This window comes from Mustela lutreola, chromosome 4 (assembly GCF_030435805.1).
Source record: "Mustela lutreola isolate mMusLut2 chromosome 4, mMusLut2.pri, whole genome shotgun sequence".
NCBI lineage: Eukaryota > Metazoa > Chordata > Mammalia > Carnivora > Mustelidae > Mustela > Mustela lutreola.
This window is the reverse complement of record NC_081293.1, coordinates 7,837,958-7,859,900: the sequence shown is the minus strand read 5'-3', so window position 1 is coordinate 7,859,900 and position 21,943 is coordinate 7,837,958. Positions and strand designations below refer to the sequence as shown.

Below are 21,943 nucleotides of genomic sequence, written 5' to 3'. Positions count from 1 at the left end.
ATGAGGCCAACAGGCAAGAACAAGTGGGTCATTGTGCTGGCCATGGGAGACTTCTGAAACTCTTCCAAATTGAGCCCAATGTTCAATATGTTCTTTTGAACACTCTAGACACCGTAGGAGTGTGTCTCCTCGGCACTGGGGAGTGCCATTGGCCCTGAGCACTATCATACTTGACTGGAGAAAGACCCCAGGTCCCTGTGTATCACAATGTTTCTCAACTAGGGGGTGATTTGGCCCCCAGGGGACCTGTGGCAACCTTTAGAGACATTTCTGACTGTTACGACTGGGGGGTTAGGGTGCCAAGCAGGGTGCTACCAGGGGGCCCTCTAGTGGGCAGAGGCCACGAATGTCGCAGACTGTCCTAAAATGCACAGGACAAACTCCCTAGCTAAGAGAGCTCCAGCCCAAGGTGCTATCAGTACCGAAGCTTAGAAACCCCAACCTGACAATTCAAAATCAACATGGTAATTCTCCACTTTCTTTGTTCAAACCCATTTTAAGGAAGGGATAAGCGTCACTGACAATTAATTAGTGAGGAAACTGAGGCACAGAGTTTTCAGGGGCTTATGACAGTTTACCTGTCAGGATGGGTATCACAGGATACAAGCTTCCTCCACCTGCTCCTGTTGATTTGCCTAAATAACGGGAAGGACTTGGAAACACACACACATGACCCATGGAGAAGGTGGGGACCGCAGCGACCTCACGGAACACCGCTCAGCGGCCCGACAGCCTCGTGGGATAACTAGCTGTTCAGTGAACAGAACCTGGCTTTCTCCCAAACGTTCTGGACAGTGTTCACTGTTTTTCTGCGTCCTGAAACTCATCTTTATAAATTGTGCCAACCTCAGCTCCAACCTTGTCCCTCCCAGCATGGATGCCACCTTGGCTCCCACGCGCACCAAACATGCGTCCGCAGCAGGTAGAGGGAGGGTGTGCGGGGCGCCGGGGCAGAGGGGATCCCCACGCAGACCTGGCTCCCGGCGTCGGGGAGCTTTGTCTGGTGGGGAAGACAGGGATCGCATAACTAATTATACAGTCAATTACTGAACTGCCACCGTGACATTATTCAGAGGGAAACAGGGACAGCTGATACATGGTAGGCGTGTGGGGTGGGGCCGGGCTGACTGAGTCTGGGGCTGCACCGGGAAGTTTCTGGGAGGCGGTGTGTGAGCTGAAACACGGGGGATGAAAGGAGGTAACAAGGTGAAGACTGGTTAGCATTTTAAGGCAGAAAGAAAAAATTAATGCAAGAGATTCAACATGGAAATAGTAGTCATTTCCAAAAAAAAATTGGCAGGAGGAAGAGGAGGAGGAAGAGGAAGAAGAAAAAATGAGAATTTCCCAAGCCAAACAATACAATTTTCCTTATTTCTTGGTCACATCAAGTGCCAGTTATACGGCACATACTGGGTAGTTTTTAGCACGAGGAACATAGAAAAAAATCCCTAAAATTTTATTGAAAAAAATAATTTTAAAATTTACAAGTATGAATATCCTCAGATGCCTATATTATAATTCTGAAGGTAAAGAGGCAATGGAAGGTGTTCCCAAGTTTTGAGGGGTAACAAGTAAGGGCTTTCTTTTCAAGACGATGAGAATGCTCTCAAAATGGCGATCGTGGTGATACCCCAACTCCATGAATACATTAAAGAGTGAACTGGGGGCCCTGGGTGGTTCAGTGGGTTAAGCCTCTGCCCTCAGCTCAGGTCATGATCCCAGGGTCCTGGGTTCGAGCCCCGCATCAGGCTCTCTGCTCACCAGGAAGCCTGTTTCCCTTCCTCTCTCTGCCTGCCTCTCTGCCTACCTGTGATCTCTCTCTGTCAAATAAATAAATAAAATCTTTTAAAAAAGGAAAAAGAGTGAACTGTACATGTGAAATGGGTGAATTATATTTTATGGGAGCTATTATCTCAATAAAGCTGTTGAAAACTGTTAGGGAAAATTATTTCCAAACTACCCATCAAGGGCAAGGTCAAGAGGAATGCTTATGCTGACGTTCAAGGAATCCAGAATTTTACCTCCTACGCTCCATTCCCAGAAGACAGATGCCACCAAAAGAAATGGAAAAACCGAGACATGGGATCTAAGAAACACAGAATACAACTCAGGAGACAGGAGAAGAGAATTCCAGCAGGAACACTGGCGGGCCAGAGTTCGGCCACAGGCCTGCAGACCAGACGCCAGCAGAGGCCCCATGACTCCAGGAGGGGGATCTCCGGGGAGAAAAGAAAAGACCTGATTGCTGATATTATAGATGTATTCAGGGAAGATTTTCAGGTCTCTCAGGAAGCAATGGAATGGGCTGGCAATAGGCACCGAAAACCAAGGAACCATTAAAAAGAAGTGATTATTACTTCCAGGAAAAGCAAAAAAGCTACAGAGGAAAGTTAGTATAGTTGTACTGTTATCAGATGACCCAGCTATAACTAACAGTTCAACAGCGACCGTGAGGCCAACATTAAATACTGATTTAGCTAAAGCTGGTAACGGAACTCCTCTGGGAGAATGGGAGGGACACAGAGTCGGAGAGAGGAAGCGTGCGTGCATGTGTGTGTGTGTACCTGCATGCTGGAGGTAGGTCAATAGAAGACATTCTTGGGGCGCATGGGTGGCTCAGTTGGCGAAGTACCTGACTCTTGATTTCGGCTCAGGCCACGCTCTCAGGGTCGTGAGGTCGAGCCCCAAGTCTGGCTTCACGCTCAGCCGGGAAGCTGCTTGAGAGTGTTGCCCCCACCCGTCCCCCTCCCTCCCAGCTCCTCCTCCTGCTCACTCTCTTGCTAAAATAATTATATAAAATCTTTTTAAAAATTAAAAAATAAAATAAAACAATCATGCAAGGGTACTAAAAGCATTTGTTCAGAAATACAGGGGTGTTTTTTTAAAGATTTTATTTATTTATTTGACACAGAGAGAGAGAGACCACAAGTAGGCAGAGGGGGAGGGGGAAGCAGGCCCCCTGCTGAGCAGAGAGCCCGAAGTGGGCCTCGATCTCAAGACCCTGAGATCATGACCTGAGCCGAAGGCAGAGGCTTAACCCACTGAGACACCCAGGTGCCCCAGAAATACAGGTATTAAGATAAACAAAATAGAATATAATAATAGAATATATAATAGAAAATTTAAAAAGAAGAGAAGGGTTTATAGAGTAGTTGCCTTGGGCAAGAGTCAAGACCAAGGGTCTGGAACAGAGGCTACCATATTTTTTTTTCAAGTAGGTGCCACACTCAGCATGGAGCCCAACTCGGGGCTTGAACTCATGACCCTGAGATCAAGACTTGAGCTGAGATCAAGAATTGGACACTTAACCGACTAAGCCACTGAGGTGCCCCTGGAGACTACTATTTTTAGTTGTAAGTAGGGCTATTAGACTTTTAAAACTACACCCATGACTTTTTAATTAAAAAATTGATGCCCATACCTCTTTCTTGGGTCTGCTGTGCTCTGGCACTTTCTCAATTTCCCAACCCAGGTCAGGATCATTTTCATCAACGCATGCAAGAATGGAGGCCAATTCACATCCCAGCCGTAAATCCAAAGCAGGATTAAAAAACAAGGATTCCTTTTTATTTTTCTTTTAAGAGTTCACATTTTACTATGTGACTCCAGAGAGAAAGTCAGCGGAATTTTATATGAGTAAAACTGGAAAGCATTTTGCTTTTCACTTCCTATTGCCCGCCTTGTGTTCTAAATGTATTGCCAACTGACTGGTCTGTTGGCCGCGCTGATGTTATTTTTTTAAATAGACTTTAAAGAAACATGGGAGATCAGAAACTTATTTAAAAAGAAGAAAAATAGTGGCTTTCTGAAACTTAGCTAAGATATTAACTTTTAAAAATGCTTAGAAAAAAACACGGGCTTGACCACAGCCTCCACCTGGACGGAAGATAGAACCGCGTGGAAGTCTCTCCACCATCAAAGTCTGTCTTTCTAACAAAAACTAGGAAACTTTCTACCAGGCATGAAAGATGGTGTCAAGGGAGAAAAATCCACACCCCCCAGAAGAGGGAGACGTTCTCAGACCCAGCTGGAGTGTCTCTTGTGGCAGATGGTGACCTGAGAGCCACTGTGCCTTGTACTAACCGCCTGAAGTTCTCTGCAGTAGTGAATTGGTGAATTCTGACTTCCAGGGGCTGTGGTAAGGCACAAAGTGAGCACATACGACGTCCTTACTACTGAAGTAGCTCACCATGTGGTCGTTATTTTCATCGCGACTGTTCTGTAATGAGACAGGACAGCTCCGAGTGCAGACTGACACCCAGGCACGGCCCAGACTGCCATTTTGCCAGCACAGATGGAGGCGGCCAAGCCCAGGCGGGGGGACACGGACCCCGGCGAGTCGGGTCATTTTCTGTTTGAAAGTCTCTTTTCTCCCAGAGCAGAATCACCAAACATGGTTTGGAAATTTCTGCTGAGATGGTTGGACACCTACCAGAAATTCCAGAAAGACCAGAAGCTTCTGGGTTGAGGACTATGAGGGGAAAGCACTCATTTTCTGGACCAGCTGTGGCTTGAGACCACGGTTCAGAATGGACTTCCTAAGACAAAATCCATGGGCTAGTTTCAGAGAGGCTCTCACACCACGTGTCAGACACAGATGCTCAGTGTGAGGGTGAGCGTGTATGTGAGTGCTCGTCAACGAAGAGCGGAGCAACGCCAGAAGGAGGCAGAACTCACTGTGGTCCGTCCATGATGGATTCCCAGCGTGTTAATGTCTGTACCACTGAGTCACAGGAGCCAAGCACAAGCCGCCCTAACTCAGCTGGTAAGAGGCCACTGACGATCCCAACACAACACCCATCCTCCTTCTTCTGCTCCACTCAGTTTGGCCATGAGCTCGAGCTTGGAAGGATTCGTCACACAGATAGTCAATAACTATCTTTACGCAAAAGAAACAAGCAAAAGGTAATGAGCCAGAGTTTTCCCCTCTGTTCCCACAACATCTGGCTGTCCGGGGTCTGCTGCTGCCGACCTCCACCCCACCTTCTGACGACGATGTCCAGTCTACCCTGTCTCCCAGGCACCACACAGCAGCCTCGGTTTTTCCAAGCTAACTTCAGCCTCTGTCCAGAGCAGCGGCCTTCATGCACTTGAACACAGGATGGGATGTGCTGATGCCAGTGTTTGTATCAAGACTGTTGTCTGTTTTTGTTGTGTTCTGGTTCCATGCTGCTTGGGTTTCGTGAAGTTTGCCCATAAAAGCTCCATTATTTCTAGTGTACTGTCTCTGCTGCAGAAAGGGCTCTCTGGAGGAGGGGGGCTCCACAGTTTTCCTTACAGCCCTCAAGCACACCCCATGTAGACATCTCCTGGGATGCCCTTTCTAGTGCAACTTCTCCTGGTTCCAGGAACCATGATCATCGGGTATAATCAGGAACACCTACTGGCTGGGAACTATGTGCCAGCCACAGTCCTAGCTCTGTGACTCATTTTATTTCATTTAATCAACACTGTGGGGTCAGTACTGTCATTATTCCCATTTTGCAGAAGGAAACAGAAGCAATGAAGTCCAGTCACTCACTCAGGACCACACCCAGGATGGACAATTCACCGCTGTCCTGCACACAGAAGGCGGCACCTGGTGGGATGAATTGCCTCCTCGGGGAGATGGTGCTACTGGTCATAGAAAGTTCAAGAAGCTTTCCCAGTTCACTCAGAGGTGGAATGAGACCCCAAACCCAGGTATCCTGGTGTTTTTTAATCTGCCCCAAATAACTACAGAAAGAGAAGAGCAATGAAAACATATTAAAAACAATAAATTAGGTAGTGGGGTTTTAAAAACATTTACCATGCAGAGGTAAACAGTAAGCAAGGTAACAAGTCAGCTGAAATCAGAAGGAGCAGAGGGAGAGGGGAGGATACAAAAGAGAATTACACAGTTTAATCATTCGTTCATAATAGGGTTTCATCAGTAGAGTCTCATGAAATACTGCATTAGGGGAATTATAGAAATTTGCAGTCAGGAAAAGAACCACAAGAACTACATTACAGACATTCCTAATCATCAGACGAAGCACAGTTCTATGGATATGCACAAGAAACACACAGAGTGAGTCAGAAATGATGAAACAGAAGTAGGGGCACATGGGTATCAGCAAACGCAAACACAGAGAAAGCCAGGACTGCAATTCTAAAAACTGCGTGCTGAATTCGGGGAGGGGGATGCATTAAGCCCAAGAATGGCACTACGTGATTCCAAAGGATAGAGCTCACAATAAGGCATTAAGCAATTATGAATCTCTATGCACTAAAACAGCACCAACATTAATGACACAAATTACAGGAGACACAGGACAGAGAAAGGCAGTCTCCTTTGGTCAGGATGGATCAGCACGAAGGAGATTAAACCCCATAATTAATAAGGTAAATCTAATGGCATACATGTGTTCTGTTGTCCAAAAGCAAACACAGTTTTTCTATTTTAGATCTCAAAAGAAACTTCCCAAATACCAAGAAATTAGAAAGTAGAGACAATGTTCTCTGATACAGTGAGCCCTGTATGAAATTAAAACTCCAAAACACTCTTGCCCCAGGAAATGTAAATCAGTCTCCTAAACAATGTTCGATCCAAGAGAAAACCCCAAGAGAAAACCCAAACTGAAACTTAAGAGCATCCAGAAAACAGCACTAATAAAACATCACACATCGGCACCACTAGGACAGAGGGAAGCAGCACTTAGCAGAGGCTTCTCGGTCTTACAAACAGACATCACTAAATAAGAGGGAGAAAAATACAGGAATGAATGAAGAGTCCAACTCTGAAAGTTAGTGGAATAATTAATCTAAACAAAGCAAAAGGAAAGAATCGATCTAAAGAAATTAATGAATTCAAAAACAAAAATAGCAGAACTAATAAATAATTCCAAGGAATGCTGTTCTTAAAAGACGAAGGGAAAGGGGTGCCTGGGTGGCTCAGTCAGCTGAGCCTCCAACTTATGGCTTCTGCTAAGGTCGTGACCTCATGGTCATGAGATTGAGCCCCTCATGGGGCTCCATGCTCCAAGGGGAGTTTGCTTGGATTCTCTCCCTCTGCCCCTCCTCCCACTCATGTGTGCTCTCTTTCTAAAATAAGTGTCCTTTTTAAAAGGGGGGCGCCTGGGTGGCTCAGTTGGTTAAGCTATTAAGCGTCTGCATTCAGCTCTGGTCATGATCTTGGGGTTCTGGGATCAAACCCCACACAGGGTTCCCTGCTCAGTGGGGAGCCTGCTTCTCCCTCTCACTCTGCTTCTCCCCAGCATGTGTGCTTTCTCTCTCTCTCTCTCTCTCTCTCTCTCTCTCTCGTGCACGTGGTCAAATAAATAAAATCTTTTAAAAAATTAATTAAAAATAAATAAATACAAGAGGGGAAAATGGTAAGATAGACAATGCATTAGATATTCTAGGGAGGTGAAAGAAGGAAATGTACAAATACTTCAAAATCATGAGAAAATAATCATTGACCAGAAGAAATGAATCCTTAAACAATTGCTGAATCAAATATGAATATATTTCAAAACGCAAATTGTGCAGGACAATAGAATTTAACAAAACTGACTAAAGAGACAGAAAATCTAAACCTGAGCCCCAGAGCCAAAGCAGTTAAACAAGAGCTCCCCTGCCTCACCCCCACCCCGCTGAAAGCTCGGGGCTGGACATACTCAAAGCACAGAAAAGCAAGATCTTCCGTCCCTCACTTGGAGGATCCCATACTAAAAATCAACAGATTGCTCAGAGAAAGGAAACTATAACTTAATGTCACATACAAATATTGATGCAAAACTCCTAAATAAAATATTAGCAAACAATACCATGCCCATGTGTTCAAAAGAGAGGAAATTCTTCAGTGTCAATCTGACAAGACATGTACTGGATTTGTTTACTCAAAATCCTAAAACACTGCTGGGGGAGCCCAGAAAATTCTAAATAAATGAGAAATGATCCCCTGTTTGTGGACTAGCAGATGCAGGATGGTGAAGCTGTCAATTCTCCCTCAGTTGATAGACAGGATTAATGCAATTCCTATTAAATCCTAAGATTTTTTTATAGATATAAACGATATTATTCTAAAATTAATATAGGAAGGCAAAGGAACTAGAATCGCTAAAACAATTCTGAAAAAGAATAAAGTGAGAGAAATCCATCTACTGTGCTCTAAGACATTACACAGCTACACTAATAAAGACAAGGCGGTACGGAGGGGGGGCACACACACAGATATGAGGGACAGACACACAGATCTGTGGAACAGAGCAGGGAACCCAGAAATAAACCCACACAAGTATGGCCAACTTTTTCTTTTATTAAAGATTTTATGTTTATCTCTATGCCCAATGTGGGGCTCCAACCCACAACCGCAAGATCAAGAATCGCAAGCTTTACTGCCTGAGCCTGCTTGGGTACCCCTTGGCCAACCGACAAGATGCAAAATCAATTTTATGGTGGAGAGATAGTCTGTTCAACTTTGGTGAGGAAGTAAATATATTATATATCTATACACAATTATACAGCATTAGGTTTAATGAGATACATCATTAAATTCCATTATATAGAAATCAACTCAAGATGGATCATACATTTAAATGTAAAACATAAAACTATAAAACCTTAGAAGATAATACACCAGAAAGTCTTTGGGATCTAGAGCTTAGTAAGAAGTTCTTAGACCTGACCCCAAAAACACAACCCATAAAGGGGAAAAAAAAATCAACAAAGCAGACTTGACTGAAATTAAAGCCTTGTCCTCTGAGAGGTTAACATGTGAAGTCAGTGTGGAAAAGATTAAAAAATAAGCCACAGACTGGGAGAAAATATTTCTAAATCATAAATCTGACAAGAGACATATCTAGAATTTGTAAACCCCATGACAGACAGGAATTCAGAATACCAAGCAGGAGGCCCTTCATTTGGAGTCTCAGTCCCCAGGGGCTGCTGTAACCAAACACCACAGATTGGGTGGGTCATAAAAGCAACTCATTTCTCACAGTTCTGGAGGCTGGGACATCCAAGACGGTCATAGGGTACCAGGCGGTTACAAACTATCCTCACAACCTCCCATGGCAGAAGGCACGAGGGAGCTTGGTGGGGCCTCTTTTATGATCCCAATCATGGGGGGCTGCGATCTCATGACCTAATCGCTTCCTAATGGCTCTATCCACAAACACTACCACATCAGTATTAGGATTTAACATACAAACTTTGAAAGGACGTGAACATTCAGGCCATAGCAGTTAGAGAAAATATGGGGGAAAAAAATAATGTTGGGACATCCTAGTGGCCATTGGAGAATGACTTTGATCTATCACAGCTACACGAACACACGTTCCAAAATACGGCAGTTCAAAGATTTCAATGTAGAAGTTGAAATCATAAAAGTGCTTGAAGAAAATGTGGGGGAAACTATTTACATCCTCAGAAGGGACAATGTCTTTCCAACTACGACACAGTCCTTCAGAGACTGATTATATTAGCAACATAAAAATTCAAAGTTTTTGTACAGCAAAAGGCAAAATGACAAGAAAGGGAATAACTGGGGAAAACAAGAATAGCTCAAATGACAAAGATGTAATTTTGGGTGGACATAGGGTAAGATCCGAGGTGCCCAGTGCGTTCTATCACAGTGGAATTTCATGCCACTTGGTCTTGTTGGTCAGATTCTTCTCTCCCTCCACCTCACAGGAGAGAATCTCCCCATATCCTCACCAACAACCACCATCCGGCAAATACCACCAGCTATGGCAAATGAACAAAGTCCATCAACTAAAAGGACCATGAATAAGCCACAAGCCCAGCTGTAAGCAGCTCCAAGTGTTGTCTACTTTCTCCTACACTCAGAGAAAGCACTATTCAATCTCTTTTCAGTCAGAGAATGAAGGGCCCTACAATCTCTTCCAGGGTTCAGGCCAATTTTCTGTTGGAACCATGAGGAGGCTGATAGCTGTCTCTTCCTGTCCATCACCTCCTTGCTGTGGCCAAGCCATACTGGCAAGACCACTGTTCCCCAGAAGTCTAAACTTGCCTTTTGTAGCATCTTGAAACAACATGGTGGGGGAGGGGCTGCCTTTTGTCTACAGTAGACATGGTACCCCAGCACTCAAGAACACAAAATGCATCCTCCTTATTCTCTCCCTCCGTGCTGCCTCCTCTCTCTGCTGGAATCAGTCACGCAGTTAAATGGGTCTGCTATAATCTCGGTACGGACAAACGTTAGGCACTGAAAACTCAGCCCACTGATTTATTGGATTTTTCACTTTGGACCAATTACCATGGCCTTTTGAAAATGCAGACCATAGGAGGGAATGTTATAAACTTAGAAATATTATCCAGTTTCCATTACTCCAGTACAAAATGCCTACCAAGGAAAGAGGGTAAAAATACCACTTTGGGGGCCAAGTCCAATAAATTTGGGTAAAAGATGAGGCAGCTCCTAGTTAAGGAGCTCCACTGCAGAGAAGTTAAAGTAAAAAGAAGATATTTAAAGCCCTTTAAATCTGGAAGAATCACTCAAGAGACCAGGACAAAAGGAACCAAAGAAATGGCTCACAAGAATCCTAAAAAAGAGAAAAGAATTGGCCCCGATTCCATTCAGTTAAAACGCGTGTCAAGCATGGAGCTCCCTGGCAGGCCCTGGCTGCAGCTGGATGTCTCTGGCATGGCACGACCTTGCATCACAGAGCAACGCTGTGGGACAGCCAGGCCACAGGAGGACTTTTGAGGGCTCTAGAAACTTCTGCCTTTGTGGGTGCTATGAGTTTCTAATGGATACCATAAAATCACTTTAGGATTTGTGGTTTAAATGGTGCACATGTATGATCTTACAGTTCTGGAGATGAGAGTTCCCGAAATCAAGGTGTCAGTAGTGTTATGCATCTTCTGGAAGCTTCTAGAGGCTTCCCACATTCCGTGCTCAGGGCCCCTTCCTCCAGCCCCAAAGCCAGCAACGGTTGCCATCCCATTAGCTGTCCTTCTGTGCCAAACCCCTCCACTTTTAAGAACCCTGTGTCTACCCTGAGTCCACCCAGACAACCCAGGGTCATCTCTCTATTTTTAGGTCAGCTGATTAATAATCTTAATTCCGTGTGCAACCTGGAGGCCCTCTGCCATGAAACCTAGCCCATTCACAGATTCTTGGGACTAGGACATAAACACCTGGGCACTGGCCACTGTTATTCAGAGCACAGGGCCCTTCCCCCCTAAAAAACTTTTTTTGAAGCATTTTTTTGACCACATGAGTATAAAGATGACTATATAGATATTATCTATTAAAACCTTTCCTACCATAAAAGCTCATTTATTTTATTCAGGTTGTCAAAGAGGTTAAACATAGTCACGAGCCCTAAAGGTCACAAGGCCCCTGGCACCCTGCCTGCTGGGTCCGCTGGGTAAGTGGGCCCAGGGTGCAGCCAGAAATGCCCTTCGGCCCCAGGTTCTGCAAGCAGAAGCCCACACAAGTCCACTTGCAGGGCTGAGGCCTCAAGGCAGAGCAGAAAATCGTGAGCAAAAGTGGGAGGCAAGGTGGGGGCAGAGAAAGCCCATGTACATTCACTCTGAGGCAGAGAAAGAGAACCAAGTTACTTGTGTTCTCCAAACCTCCGTTTCTTCCACACAGTGGGGACAAGAAAGGGCTCTTCCTGGCAGAGTTACCAAGAGCACCTTGTACGGTCAGGCACAGTGCTCAGCCCTGTGAAAGAGGGAACCAATGTGACTTAATTTACAGAAATTTCTGCTGGCCAAATTCATGCCAGCAAAATACAGATGTGTCACAGCAATGTTTTCACAAAACGTCAGGCTCCACCTCTTCACTGCAATGGGACTGACCCAGGGCTAGTCTTCCTGGGCGCCCTCTGGGGGCGAGGGGGCACTGGAGGTTCAAGCTGTGAATGGCTAGGGGAGGGGGCGTCGTAGGAGAAGGAGGGGAGGCCACTTTGAGAATCCCGGCAGCCACGGTCCACACAGAGTCTCTGCAGTGTCCCAAATGTGTCACGGCTTCCATCTGTGTCAACGTGCTGGGAGAGGGAGTCGTCACTTCTCCCTACACACCAGGAAACAGAGGCTGGAAAGGGCTGGGAGCCCACGCAGACCACCCGCCATTGTGGGCTGGTGGCAGCTGCCCCCCAGGGTTAAGACTTGAAGACCACACAGAGGGAACAAGGGCCACCAGAAAGGGGAGAGGACATGGTCCAAGGGCCCGAAGAGGGCTGGCTGGGGAGAAGGACGGGCTGACACAGGGGCTGGTGCATGAGCAAGACCCTCCACCAAAGTCCCGAAGAAATACCAAGAGATGAGCGGCCACAGGGTGCTCGCTGCGCGCCAAGGACTGTTTTAACTGCCTGTGCGTTAGTTAGCTCATTCAGTGCCCTCGGCCATCCTTTGTGGCAAGTACTCTTGTTGTCATTTTATAGATAAAGAAACTGAGGCAGAGAAAGGCTCAGAAACATAGCCAGGGCCACACCAACAAGGAAGTGTGAAATCCCCGTCTCACCCTGGAATCTGTGCCCCTGGCTGCCCTCCCACACCAGTCGAGGACCTGGTCATCGGAGAGGGAAGGACAGTGAGGACATGGGAGAGCTGCACCCCCAGAGGCTGTGACAAGTTCCCTCTCTGTGGTCTGTGCCCTAAAGAGCCCCCCTACTCTGGGTGCATTCTGGGCAGGGGGCGGCTGTCCGGCCGCTGGATAGGAGAGAGTTGGGGCATGATCTGAACAGTTTTGAATGGTGTAGGCAGGGACGGGGGCAGTCACTGAGCCTTTCCCTCCGGAGGGCGATATCCAGCACTGGGGGGTTCAACGGCAAACAAGAGCTCGGTCCTGCCTGCTGCCTAGGACTAAGATCAGTGCAAGTACCAACAAATATACAGGTCATCAAATAAAGCCAAGTGAGGACCCAGAGCGGCTAAGAGTGGGTTTCAAAAGAATGGTCAGAAAAAAAGCCTCTGAATGCAAGAGAGTGGAGCCTTCAGACAGAATGGCAAGTGCAAAGGCCCTGAGGCAGGAGTATGCTTGTTTTACCTGTGGAACAAAGAGGAGGCTCCGGGTAGGGGTGCAGTGAGCAAATGGAATAGGTCAGAGAGTTGGAGCCAATCCACAAAGGCTACGTGGGTCCAGGGGTGGAAACACGATGGGAGCTACGCAGGGGAGGGAACTCGCTGTAGGCAGAGCTCCCCCCACCAGGAAACAGATGAGAGAAAGAATGGGGTGTACCCAGCAACCTTCTGGAGGGGTTCCTGGGGAGTCACAGCCAGGGAACGAGGACCTTTGAATCAAGCAGGGAGAAAGTTCCATCCCCAGGAAGGAGCTCTGGAGTTGTTTCCATTTGATTTTGCTTTCTGAGAGCTTCTTTCTTAGTCACTGGCACCCGGGAAACCAAGTATGAGCCACGCAGGCATAAGTGAGAGTTTCATTTAGTCTCAAACAAACAAGTCTCCCTGCACTGTGGAAACAACATGGAGGACGGACCGCATCCCTGGCCTTCCACTTGAGCTTGCAGAGGTTTTCACGAAAACCCCTCCATTTCACGCCAAACTCAGCGAGTCAAAGACTGTCAGTTTTCAGAGCAGTTAGAAAGGAGTTTGGAAGCTTCTGTCTTCCCAGCTGTCCCGGCCACCACCACCCCGCCCCGCCCCAGGTGGTAAACATCTCCCGTTGCCAGTAAGTGGAGGAGACGCAGCACTGCGCCTTCTGAAAACACACACACACACTCAGCAGGGGACGCGTGACGACGGGCCAGCTGGCCTCCCTGCACGCTCTGCTGCAGGGACCGCTGGGCGTCCCCCGAGCTCCAGGCGTGAGCCCCGGCGCCCCTTCCCTCTGCGCCCGGGGGGCTGCCGCTGTGCGTTCTGGGAGGTGCAGCGGGGGGGGGGGGGGGGGGTGGGTGGTGTCAGTGATAGAGCCATGAAGGCACAAAACCAGATGAACTGAAGAGAAAGGAAGGGCCCGGGTGAACACTCCCCACTGGGGAACCGGAGCTCCAGTCGTCCGGCCAAACGTCAGGCCAGGCAGGTGCTAGGAAGGTCCCGTGCAGCACCGTCTCTGGAGGAGCACCCTCTAGCCGTGGCTCTGTTTGCCTCGGCCTCTTCTTACTACCGTCTCCCTCCTTATAACAGACCCCACCGTCTCTGGAGTTGGGGTCCAGCGTGTCCTGCAGATGCTCCCAACAGGGACAGTGCAGAAGGCCAACCCTGCAGCCTCAAGATTTCCAGACGTCTGCCCCTCTCTGCCTCTCTGCTCACATCCCCCACCCCGAAACCCCAGATCATCACCTCTACTGGCCCTGTGGAGTCTTCACACTCCCTATCATCTCCCCCAGTGGCTCCTTGAACTTGCCCTTCGCTTCCAAGGAATCAGCCTCTGCCTCTGATTCCTCTCCCACCAGCCCTGGAGCTGAACCTCGCACCCTTCCTTCCAAACGTGCTCTGTGCCCTACCCGGTTCCAAAATGCCCTTGTCCCGGGACCTCCTCCAGGGAAATGGCCGCCGACTCTACCGCCCCCTAGTGGAGAGAGTGCCAGCAGTGCCAAGGGGACCATCCCAATTCCAGGAGCTCTGGACACCCGCTGAGCGCCCTGCAGCTCTCCCTGTCCTCTTGCTCTAAGGCGTCCACCCCTTGCACTGTCTGCAGAGGATCCCGCCTCCTGCTTCAGCAAGAATGTAAAGTCAAGCCCCTGGTGCGAAGGCTGTGAATCCCCCTCTGGGATTCTCCCCAACCTTCAGCATCCCAAGGGACAAGGAGACCCTCCTCCTTTCCAGGGTGAGCTCCTCCACCAGTGTCAGTCCCCCTCCTCCCAGCCACCCCGGAGCCCCTCAGCGATCTGCCCTGTCGGCCACCAGCCCCTCCTGTGAACACAGCTGTCTCCAGGGCAGAAGGGGGAGACGAGCTTTTCCGTCACTGTCAGAACTGTGTTCCGGGAGGCCCACGCTGAGAACCTCGGCTCGAACATCCCACGGACCAATAGAAAGCCAGGTCCTCCATCCCTGTGTCCTCGGTCACAAGCCTGGTTCGCAGCCGGGGCCCCACTCATCTGGCTCTAATGAGCCTGATGGCTTTTTAAAAATGCAGCCAGCCAGCCAAAGCCTCCTTGTCCTCACCTCACACACTCATCAGTCAAACTGCTACCTCGCATTTACAGACTCTCAGGAGACTGAGGATCGTTTTGTTTATTAAAGAATTAAAATTTAAAACATTTGGTTATTTTTTTAATCGCCTGTACCTTGCCTACATCATTACAGCATCTACTTACCTCCAGCAGAATAATTAACTTTTCAATCATCACACTGGTTATAACTGTAACACCCATAGCTCTGATATGCTTTCTGAAATTAAGGAAATTAAAGATTGGCTTTTATTAGTAAACTAACATTTCACTAAATTGCAGCGCAGTGGAGAAGGATAATTTCTCCTGGTGAAAAATACAAATTATTCAGTATCATGAAAATAATTAGACTTTATTGCTTTCAAATAGAAAAATTATTAAAACGAGAATTATAGTTTGTCATCGACTGGATTATGAACTAGTCACAGGCCTGGGCTAAGCCTTGTGACCTGTCGTATGGTCCTTCATGCCTATATCCCAAATCTGGTAACAGGTCTATCCCCATCCCTCACTGACAGGCACTTTGCGAATATAGGTGCATCTGTTAACATACTGGATGCTTCCACCAGACTGAAAGCTTCCTGCAGGCAGGCCCCTCCTTGCTCACCTCGGATCGCTGGTGCTTAGTACAGAGGGCTCAGTGACAGGTGAATAAACCCAGAAACACACAGAGAGAAGGTCAGAAACAAGTAAGATTATGGACGTTCACTTAAAAATACCAGCTGTGAAAGTCCCGAGATGGAAAGTAGTAATAACATCCTTAAATATACATGCACTGTAACTCCAAAGTGCTCCCAAATGCTAACACCCAGACAGAAACCTTTCTAAACAGCAATATCCATCTGGCCCTGACCTCAAAAGGCCGCCACCCCCTTGCCTTCTGTTCCTAGAGCATTCCCAGCCAAAATGCAACCCTCTGACATGAGGGTAGGTTCTGCCTGTTTCCCTAGAAAAATCAAGCTCTAATTCCTGCCCTGCCTTTGCTTGTCTTGGTTTGAATGCCACATTTTTCCATTTAACCAGCAGGATTCAGAAAGCAGCCACAGGACTTTGGAGGAGCTAGCCGGTTGTAACCTGCACGGAGGGCCTGCAGGCTGTCCAGTGTGCTTGTCTCCAGAGCCACCTGGACGAAGGCACCCTCCAAAGCTGTTCGGCTGAGGGGGAACGGAGGGCCAGGCAGGCAAAGCTCCCCTCCGCCCCCTAGAGTCGCACAGACTCACCTCCCTTTATCCTCCAAAGGTTACTGTGGCTAAATATAAAGCTTCCAAGCCATTGTTTTAAATAAATCCAAAGAGGGGCAGAAGGAAGAAACTAACATTCACTGAGCACTTACTTTGTGCTGAGTAATTTTAAAACATTATAACATTTGACTTATACCACATCTTGACCCCGTAGAGAACAGTTCTCTTATTTCAGGCAGCAAACTGAGGTTCCAAGAAGGGAAGTCTCATAACCAGCAAGAGCCAAGAGCCATGATATGACTCCAAAGGCACTCTGTGGTCTGTGCCATTCATCACCAGCAACCGTCACTCCTCAATCTGCCATGGCCCCTCTCCTCCCCGACTCCCAGTGCAAGCTTGCGCTCAGTCACTGACACTCACAGATTAATGAGCTCATTACCATTCTGTGTGAACGAACCTTTGTCAATTTGTTACTTCCTAACAATATTCGTTCATTAAAAAATCATTACTTGAGCGTCCTAATAGATGCCTGGTACAGGGCATGGCAACCAGGCATTATGTCGATCATAAAGGTACTCCCAGACCAGCAGGGAGAAAATACAGAAGCCAGTAAAAAGGAATATTAAAAACGGTACCATAGACGTCTGTCCTGGGAACAGCATGGGGACCAAGGTCATGGGGAGAGGGAAAGAGAGACACCCGCTGCCTTCTATTCGTATTTGACTGTTACAGATCCCAACGCTTCTAGCACTATTCATGCCTCTGGGGAAAAAAAGGTTCGGATACCAAAATCCTTGTCCTATTCCCTCTTCAGTCTTTGGTGGAGACAGTCCTATTCCACGAGGTAAGACAAACTGAAACTCATCGAATTTCTTTCCATTGTCCTCCAAGGAGAATTTGACTTGAAATACATTTAGAAAAAAAAAAAAAAAAATCAACCTGACTCTTAAAAGCAATTCTGTCCCTTGCCTTCTAAGATCTTTCAAAGAAAGATACTGTTTTGCTGCAATTTCTTATTCACCTAAAATGCTCTTGTGTTCTAGATGAAATGGAATGTGAGTGTTATTCCTACCCTGCCAGGTCTTTCTAATCCAATAATAACTTGACCACTGGCTCTCTAATGACTGTGGTTAGACGCATTAATATCCAAGCAGTAAGGTAAAATCCCTCCATTCCTCCCTATGGATAATCTCAGATCAGGCTTTCTGTCCAAGTTTCCCTTCCCCTTGAGCAAGTCAACATTTTCTTCCCCCAAATTCTTGCCTTTCAGAACCTAAACAGTGAAAACCATTGTCATGGGAATAAGCTGATTAGAGCCCAATGCACACAGCGGAGCAAACATCATCATGACGAGCAATACACAGGCTGCTGAAAAGCAAAGTGACAAAAAAAAGCGCTACACACAACAGCATAAATGCATAACCAAATGTTGTCAAAACGCACAAATCATCCCAGCTCCAGAAATGTATTTGAAGGACATAATTCAAAGGAAGAAAAAAGTGTGAAAATGCTTCCTTACAAAATGACATGTGATAGGAGAAAACCGAGAAGGTAGCAGAGCCACAGCTGAGTCAATCACAGGCTATTAAAAACGATCGTTAGGAAGTCTCAGCAACTGCATGGAAAATGCTTTGATATGTTCTGAAGTTAAAATAACATGATTGCCTATGAACAGGATTACAAATACGTCCCCCCAAAAAACTACGTTTGCCTAAGGACAGTGGAATCCTGGGTAATGTTTTTAACTGTTGCAAGAAGTTATAATATTGTCTTTATGATAAAAAAGCTCAGAGGAAAATAGGGGATGAGTCATTGCCTGACAATTGTCATGATGGAAGAAAGTCCCCTGTATAGTGACAATGACAGGCAGTTAAATGTGAGCACAGATGTCAGTTTCCCCTCCTTTATCCTGGTTTATTTATTAATGTTGACCTTTCCAAGAATTAAAAATTAATCAAATCAACAAATTACAGACAGATTTTGCGTGACTGCCAAGAGGTAATGAGCAAATACTGAAATGACATTCGAGAGTGTGGCACAGACAGGAAGGGGAGGCGGGCAGGGCAGGAGGGGTCTTAGCTAACTGGGCCAGTTTCCTGATGTCAGCGTGGGAGGCACTTGTGCCCTTGGCTTCTCAGTTGTCATCAGATGTTAGAGGAACTGGAAAATTCTTGCTGAAGTTCAGAAAGCACCCAAGGTCCTGTGGGCCCTTCTAGGCCTTGCCGAGCACCCTGTCTCTGCAGGCCTGCTGTCCACAAAGCCAGAGTCCCAGGGAGACCCCACAGATGCAGCCCGGCTTCCGTCTCCACAACCAGCCCTGGGTTAAGGTGGGGAGACTGGATGGGGGTTTTTTTGGGCGTATTGTTTTAGCACAGATAATTTGTCATTAGTGTAGTAAAGATGTGCAACATAAAATGTATTGTTCTGGCCATTTTTAACTGTATAATTTAGAGGCATTCAGTGCATTCACACCTTTGTGCAACCATCACCTCCATCTCCCTCCAGAACTTTCCATCACCTCAAACTGAAACTCAGCACCCATTCAACAAATACCCCCCTGCTCCCCTCCCCCAGGCCTCTCACGTAAGTGGGACCACACAGTGTTTGTTCCTTTGTGACTGTTTATTCCACTTAGCATAATGTCCTCAAGGCTCATCCATGCTATAGCAGGTGTCACAATGCCCCCCCCTTCGAAGGCTGAATAATATCCTCTTGTATGCATCTACCACAGGATGGGCAGCCTACAGTTCTTAGGATTACTATTGGGTCCTCTGGTTATTGACCCTGGGCCCAAGGTCAGTTCTGAGAAATGGGCTTCATCTTGTTCTCGGGCCTCACACTGGCTCACCCTTCTGCTACTTCCCTAGAAATCCTTTATTGGAGAATGTCTCTAGGCTTCCAGTCCTCAGATTCTAAAGGATCATACCGTCTCCTCCAGGCTTGTCTGGAGTTCCCACCTCGGGCTATGTTCAGTCTACCAGTCGGGGTACCAGTAATGCACCACAGATCCAAGATGGCAGCCACCTGCCTAAACTGCATTGTTTTAACAACACCTGTATCTACCCAGCCCAACCTGCCAGGTGGATCCTTCTCTCTACTCTCGTACAGGGGAAAACATCCTTTCAAGAGATGCTTGTGTCTACAGCAAGCTCAGCATCCTGTCCACATCCCGATTTTCTTCCTTCTACTGCTTCTCACCAGAACTTTTCTGTATCTTTCCTGTCTCTGTTCAAACCCTAGAACATGAGACCCAACGCATGGAGGCTAGAAAAGCACAGGTCCACCCGCACTTACAGCCAAAGTGAGTTCCTTCCTTGAGTGATGACACCCGTGAATTTGGTCAGACGTCTCGCGTCCACTTCAATCCACTGACGGAGGTCCTTCCTTCCTGCACACCATGCCCCATCATAGAAATCATTTTCATTAATACCTGCCTGGAAAGAAAGAGAGATGTTCTTCAGGAAGATCCAGAATCAATGAATACTTTCATGACACTTGCAGGCTTTGGGGGAGGGGGTCGGTAGAAGAAAATGAGCAGGGGACAAGGAAAAACAATCAGTGTGCCCTGAACACTCCTTATCCTAAATCATAAAACGGAGTGGCTTGTTATTAACAAGTTGGAAATGTTTCAATATGATATGTCCTCTTCTTGCCCAGTGCGGAAGATGAAATTTAATGAGCTCCCCTATTACTCATGCATCCAGAAGGCACAGACCGTCTCCTACGTACCAGCCTACACACGCCAGGTGCTGGGGATACAAAGGTGAATCGTTCCCTTCCAGAACCTCACCATCCAGGCAGGAAGAAAGACACGAAAACGGATGAATTCGAGACACAATGCGGCCTGTGTTATTTTGGGAACCAGAGCAAATTGCTGGAGGAGCATTTAAGGGTAGGAGCTAACTTGGCTGGGGAGGAGACCGGCCTAGAGGAGCTCTGAGCTGGGTGTTAAAGGTTAAGTCTATCTAGTGAATATTTACTTACTGCCACATAAGTCACTTGATGTGTTGAGTCTGGGCTACTATTGCTACCAAAGAGTCTTTTGATCTGACTTTACAAGGTCTGTGATGTTTCTATTCTAGAATTTTCCCCATATTATCACCATTTGAAGGAAGGAAGGAAGGAAAGGAAAAAAAAAGGGGGGGGGGAGAATATTTGAATTAAGTGAAGCTTCCTAATTTACTAAGACCCTTTCTGCATGAATAGCTATTCCCACAGCTATTTCACAAATACAGAATCAGAGAAAAAGTCTAAGTGATATTTGAAAGACAGGCCAGCCCATCTTTTCTCCCTCTGAGCAGCTTTCAGCTCAAATTCTGGGGCAGCCTTATTTCCAATGGGCAACAGCGATGTGAAATTCACAGTCCACTACAGCAGACAAACAACGTGGTCAAGGGTTCCAGGAGTGGTGCCCTACCATCTCTGTGCCAGCTGACAGCAGCCTTGTATCAGGACCAAACCACAGTATGTGACTCCCACCCCCTCCTGGAACAATCTGGAAAGAGGGCAGATGTCAGAACACTCACATATGTTGGTCTTCTGAAAGCACTACTATCTCAAGTGAAGGTGACTAGCAACATCCAATGGTCAACATTCTCCAGAAACTTGAGCACTCAAGTAACCAGCACCGTGGGGTCTCATGGTATCCCACGATCACCTCGGTGATCAGAACCCGAGAGTGCTACCAGGCTCTGCCTTCTAGAACCATCAAAGAAAGACTAAATCATACAAGTGTATCTTACCAGTCCTCACCTGTGCTTTGGTGGGTTTTGTTCATGAGGGTGACTCTGACATGCTACCTCTCATGTCCCCAAGCTGCCCAGCCAATAAGAAGACCACTGACCTGGGCTGGAGACTTTACTGGCACCATCCCCACACGTCCTCACCCACGGCAGGCCTCCTCCCAATGGCAGAGACCTGTAGCGCACAGCAATGCTTACAATACGGCCATCTAGCTTCTTCCGAGGAACCGGAACCCTTAGTCTGAAAAGGGCTCCTCTTTACACATCAACAGCCGTGAGACTGGCGTTTACTTCATTTATGAAAGCTAACCTTCACCGTGCCGCTACGATCTCTCCAGATACTGGCCCGGGTAAGAGGAATGGAAAGATGGAAAATGTGTTCAGTCCTGCCCTCTTGGTGCTCAGAATGGACAGACGGGCGAAAGTCCACACATGCTGCTCGCATTTTGGTCTCGGAACCTTTAAACCAACCACCGCATAAAGTGCTGGTTAAAAGCGTGTGCTCTGAAGTCCTCCTACTTCGGTGTGAATCCCAGTCCTGCCACTTCCACCCTGTATAAAGTCAGGCAATTTGCCTAAATGCTCTGTGCCTCAGTTTCCCCGTCTTCCAAAATGGCAGCAAAGCTCTTTTCTCCCTTAGGGTATTGACAGTGCTTACAACAGGCCCCGGCACACTGTGTGGGCTCAAAACCAAACTGAGTGCTGGATAAATGTTAGTTATCAGTATATTTAAAACAATGACTATCTGGCACATTATGAAAATATGGGTGCTTTATGAATTATCCCACATTCTACAAAATTTTAAGGAATTCCAATACTATTCCGGGCATTTGCTGCCACATTTTCTACAACTTCAAATATCCAGAACAGAGTTACAAAGTCTGAAGAAAGAGGAGATTCACAGCCTAAAGCTCTCAACAGGAACCCAGGTTGCCCCCCGAGAAGGCGGGTGGTGGTG

At 47.0% G+C, this 21,943-nt stretch overlaps 1 protein-coding gene across 1 annotated transcript in view; it reads right to left on the bottom strand.

Moving 5' to 3' along the window:
* The window catches only part of CPXM2 (carboxypeptidase X, M14 family member 2), a 127,272-nt gene that overhangs the window by 56,659 nt on the left and 48,670 nt on the right, over nt 1-21,943 (bottom strand). Inside the window, exon 4 of the mRNA XM_059172912.1 lies at nt 19,538-19,677. Within this exon, the coding sequence (XP_059028895.1) occupies nt 19,538-19,677 (140 nt within the window). The remainder of the gene's footprint in view (nt 1-19,537; nt 19,678-21,943) is intronic.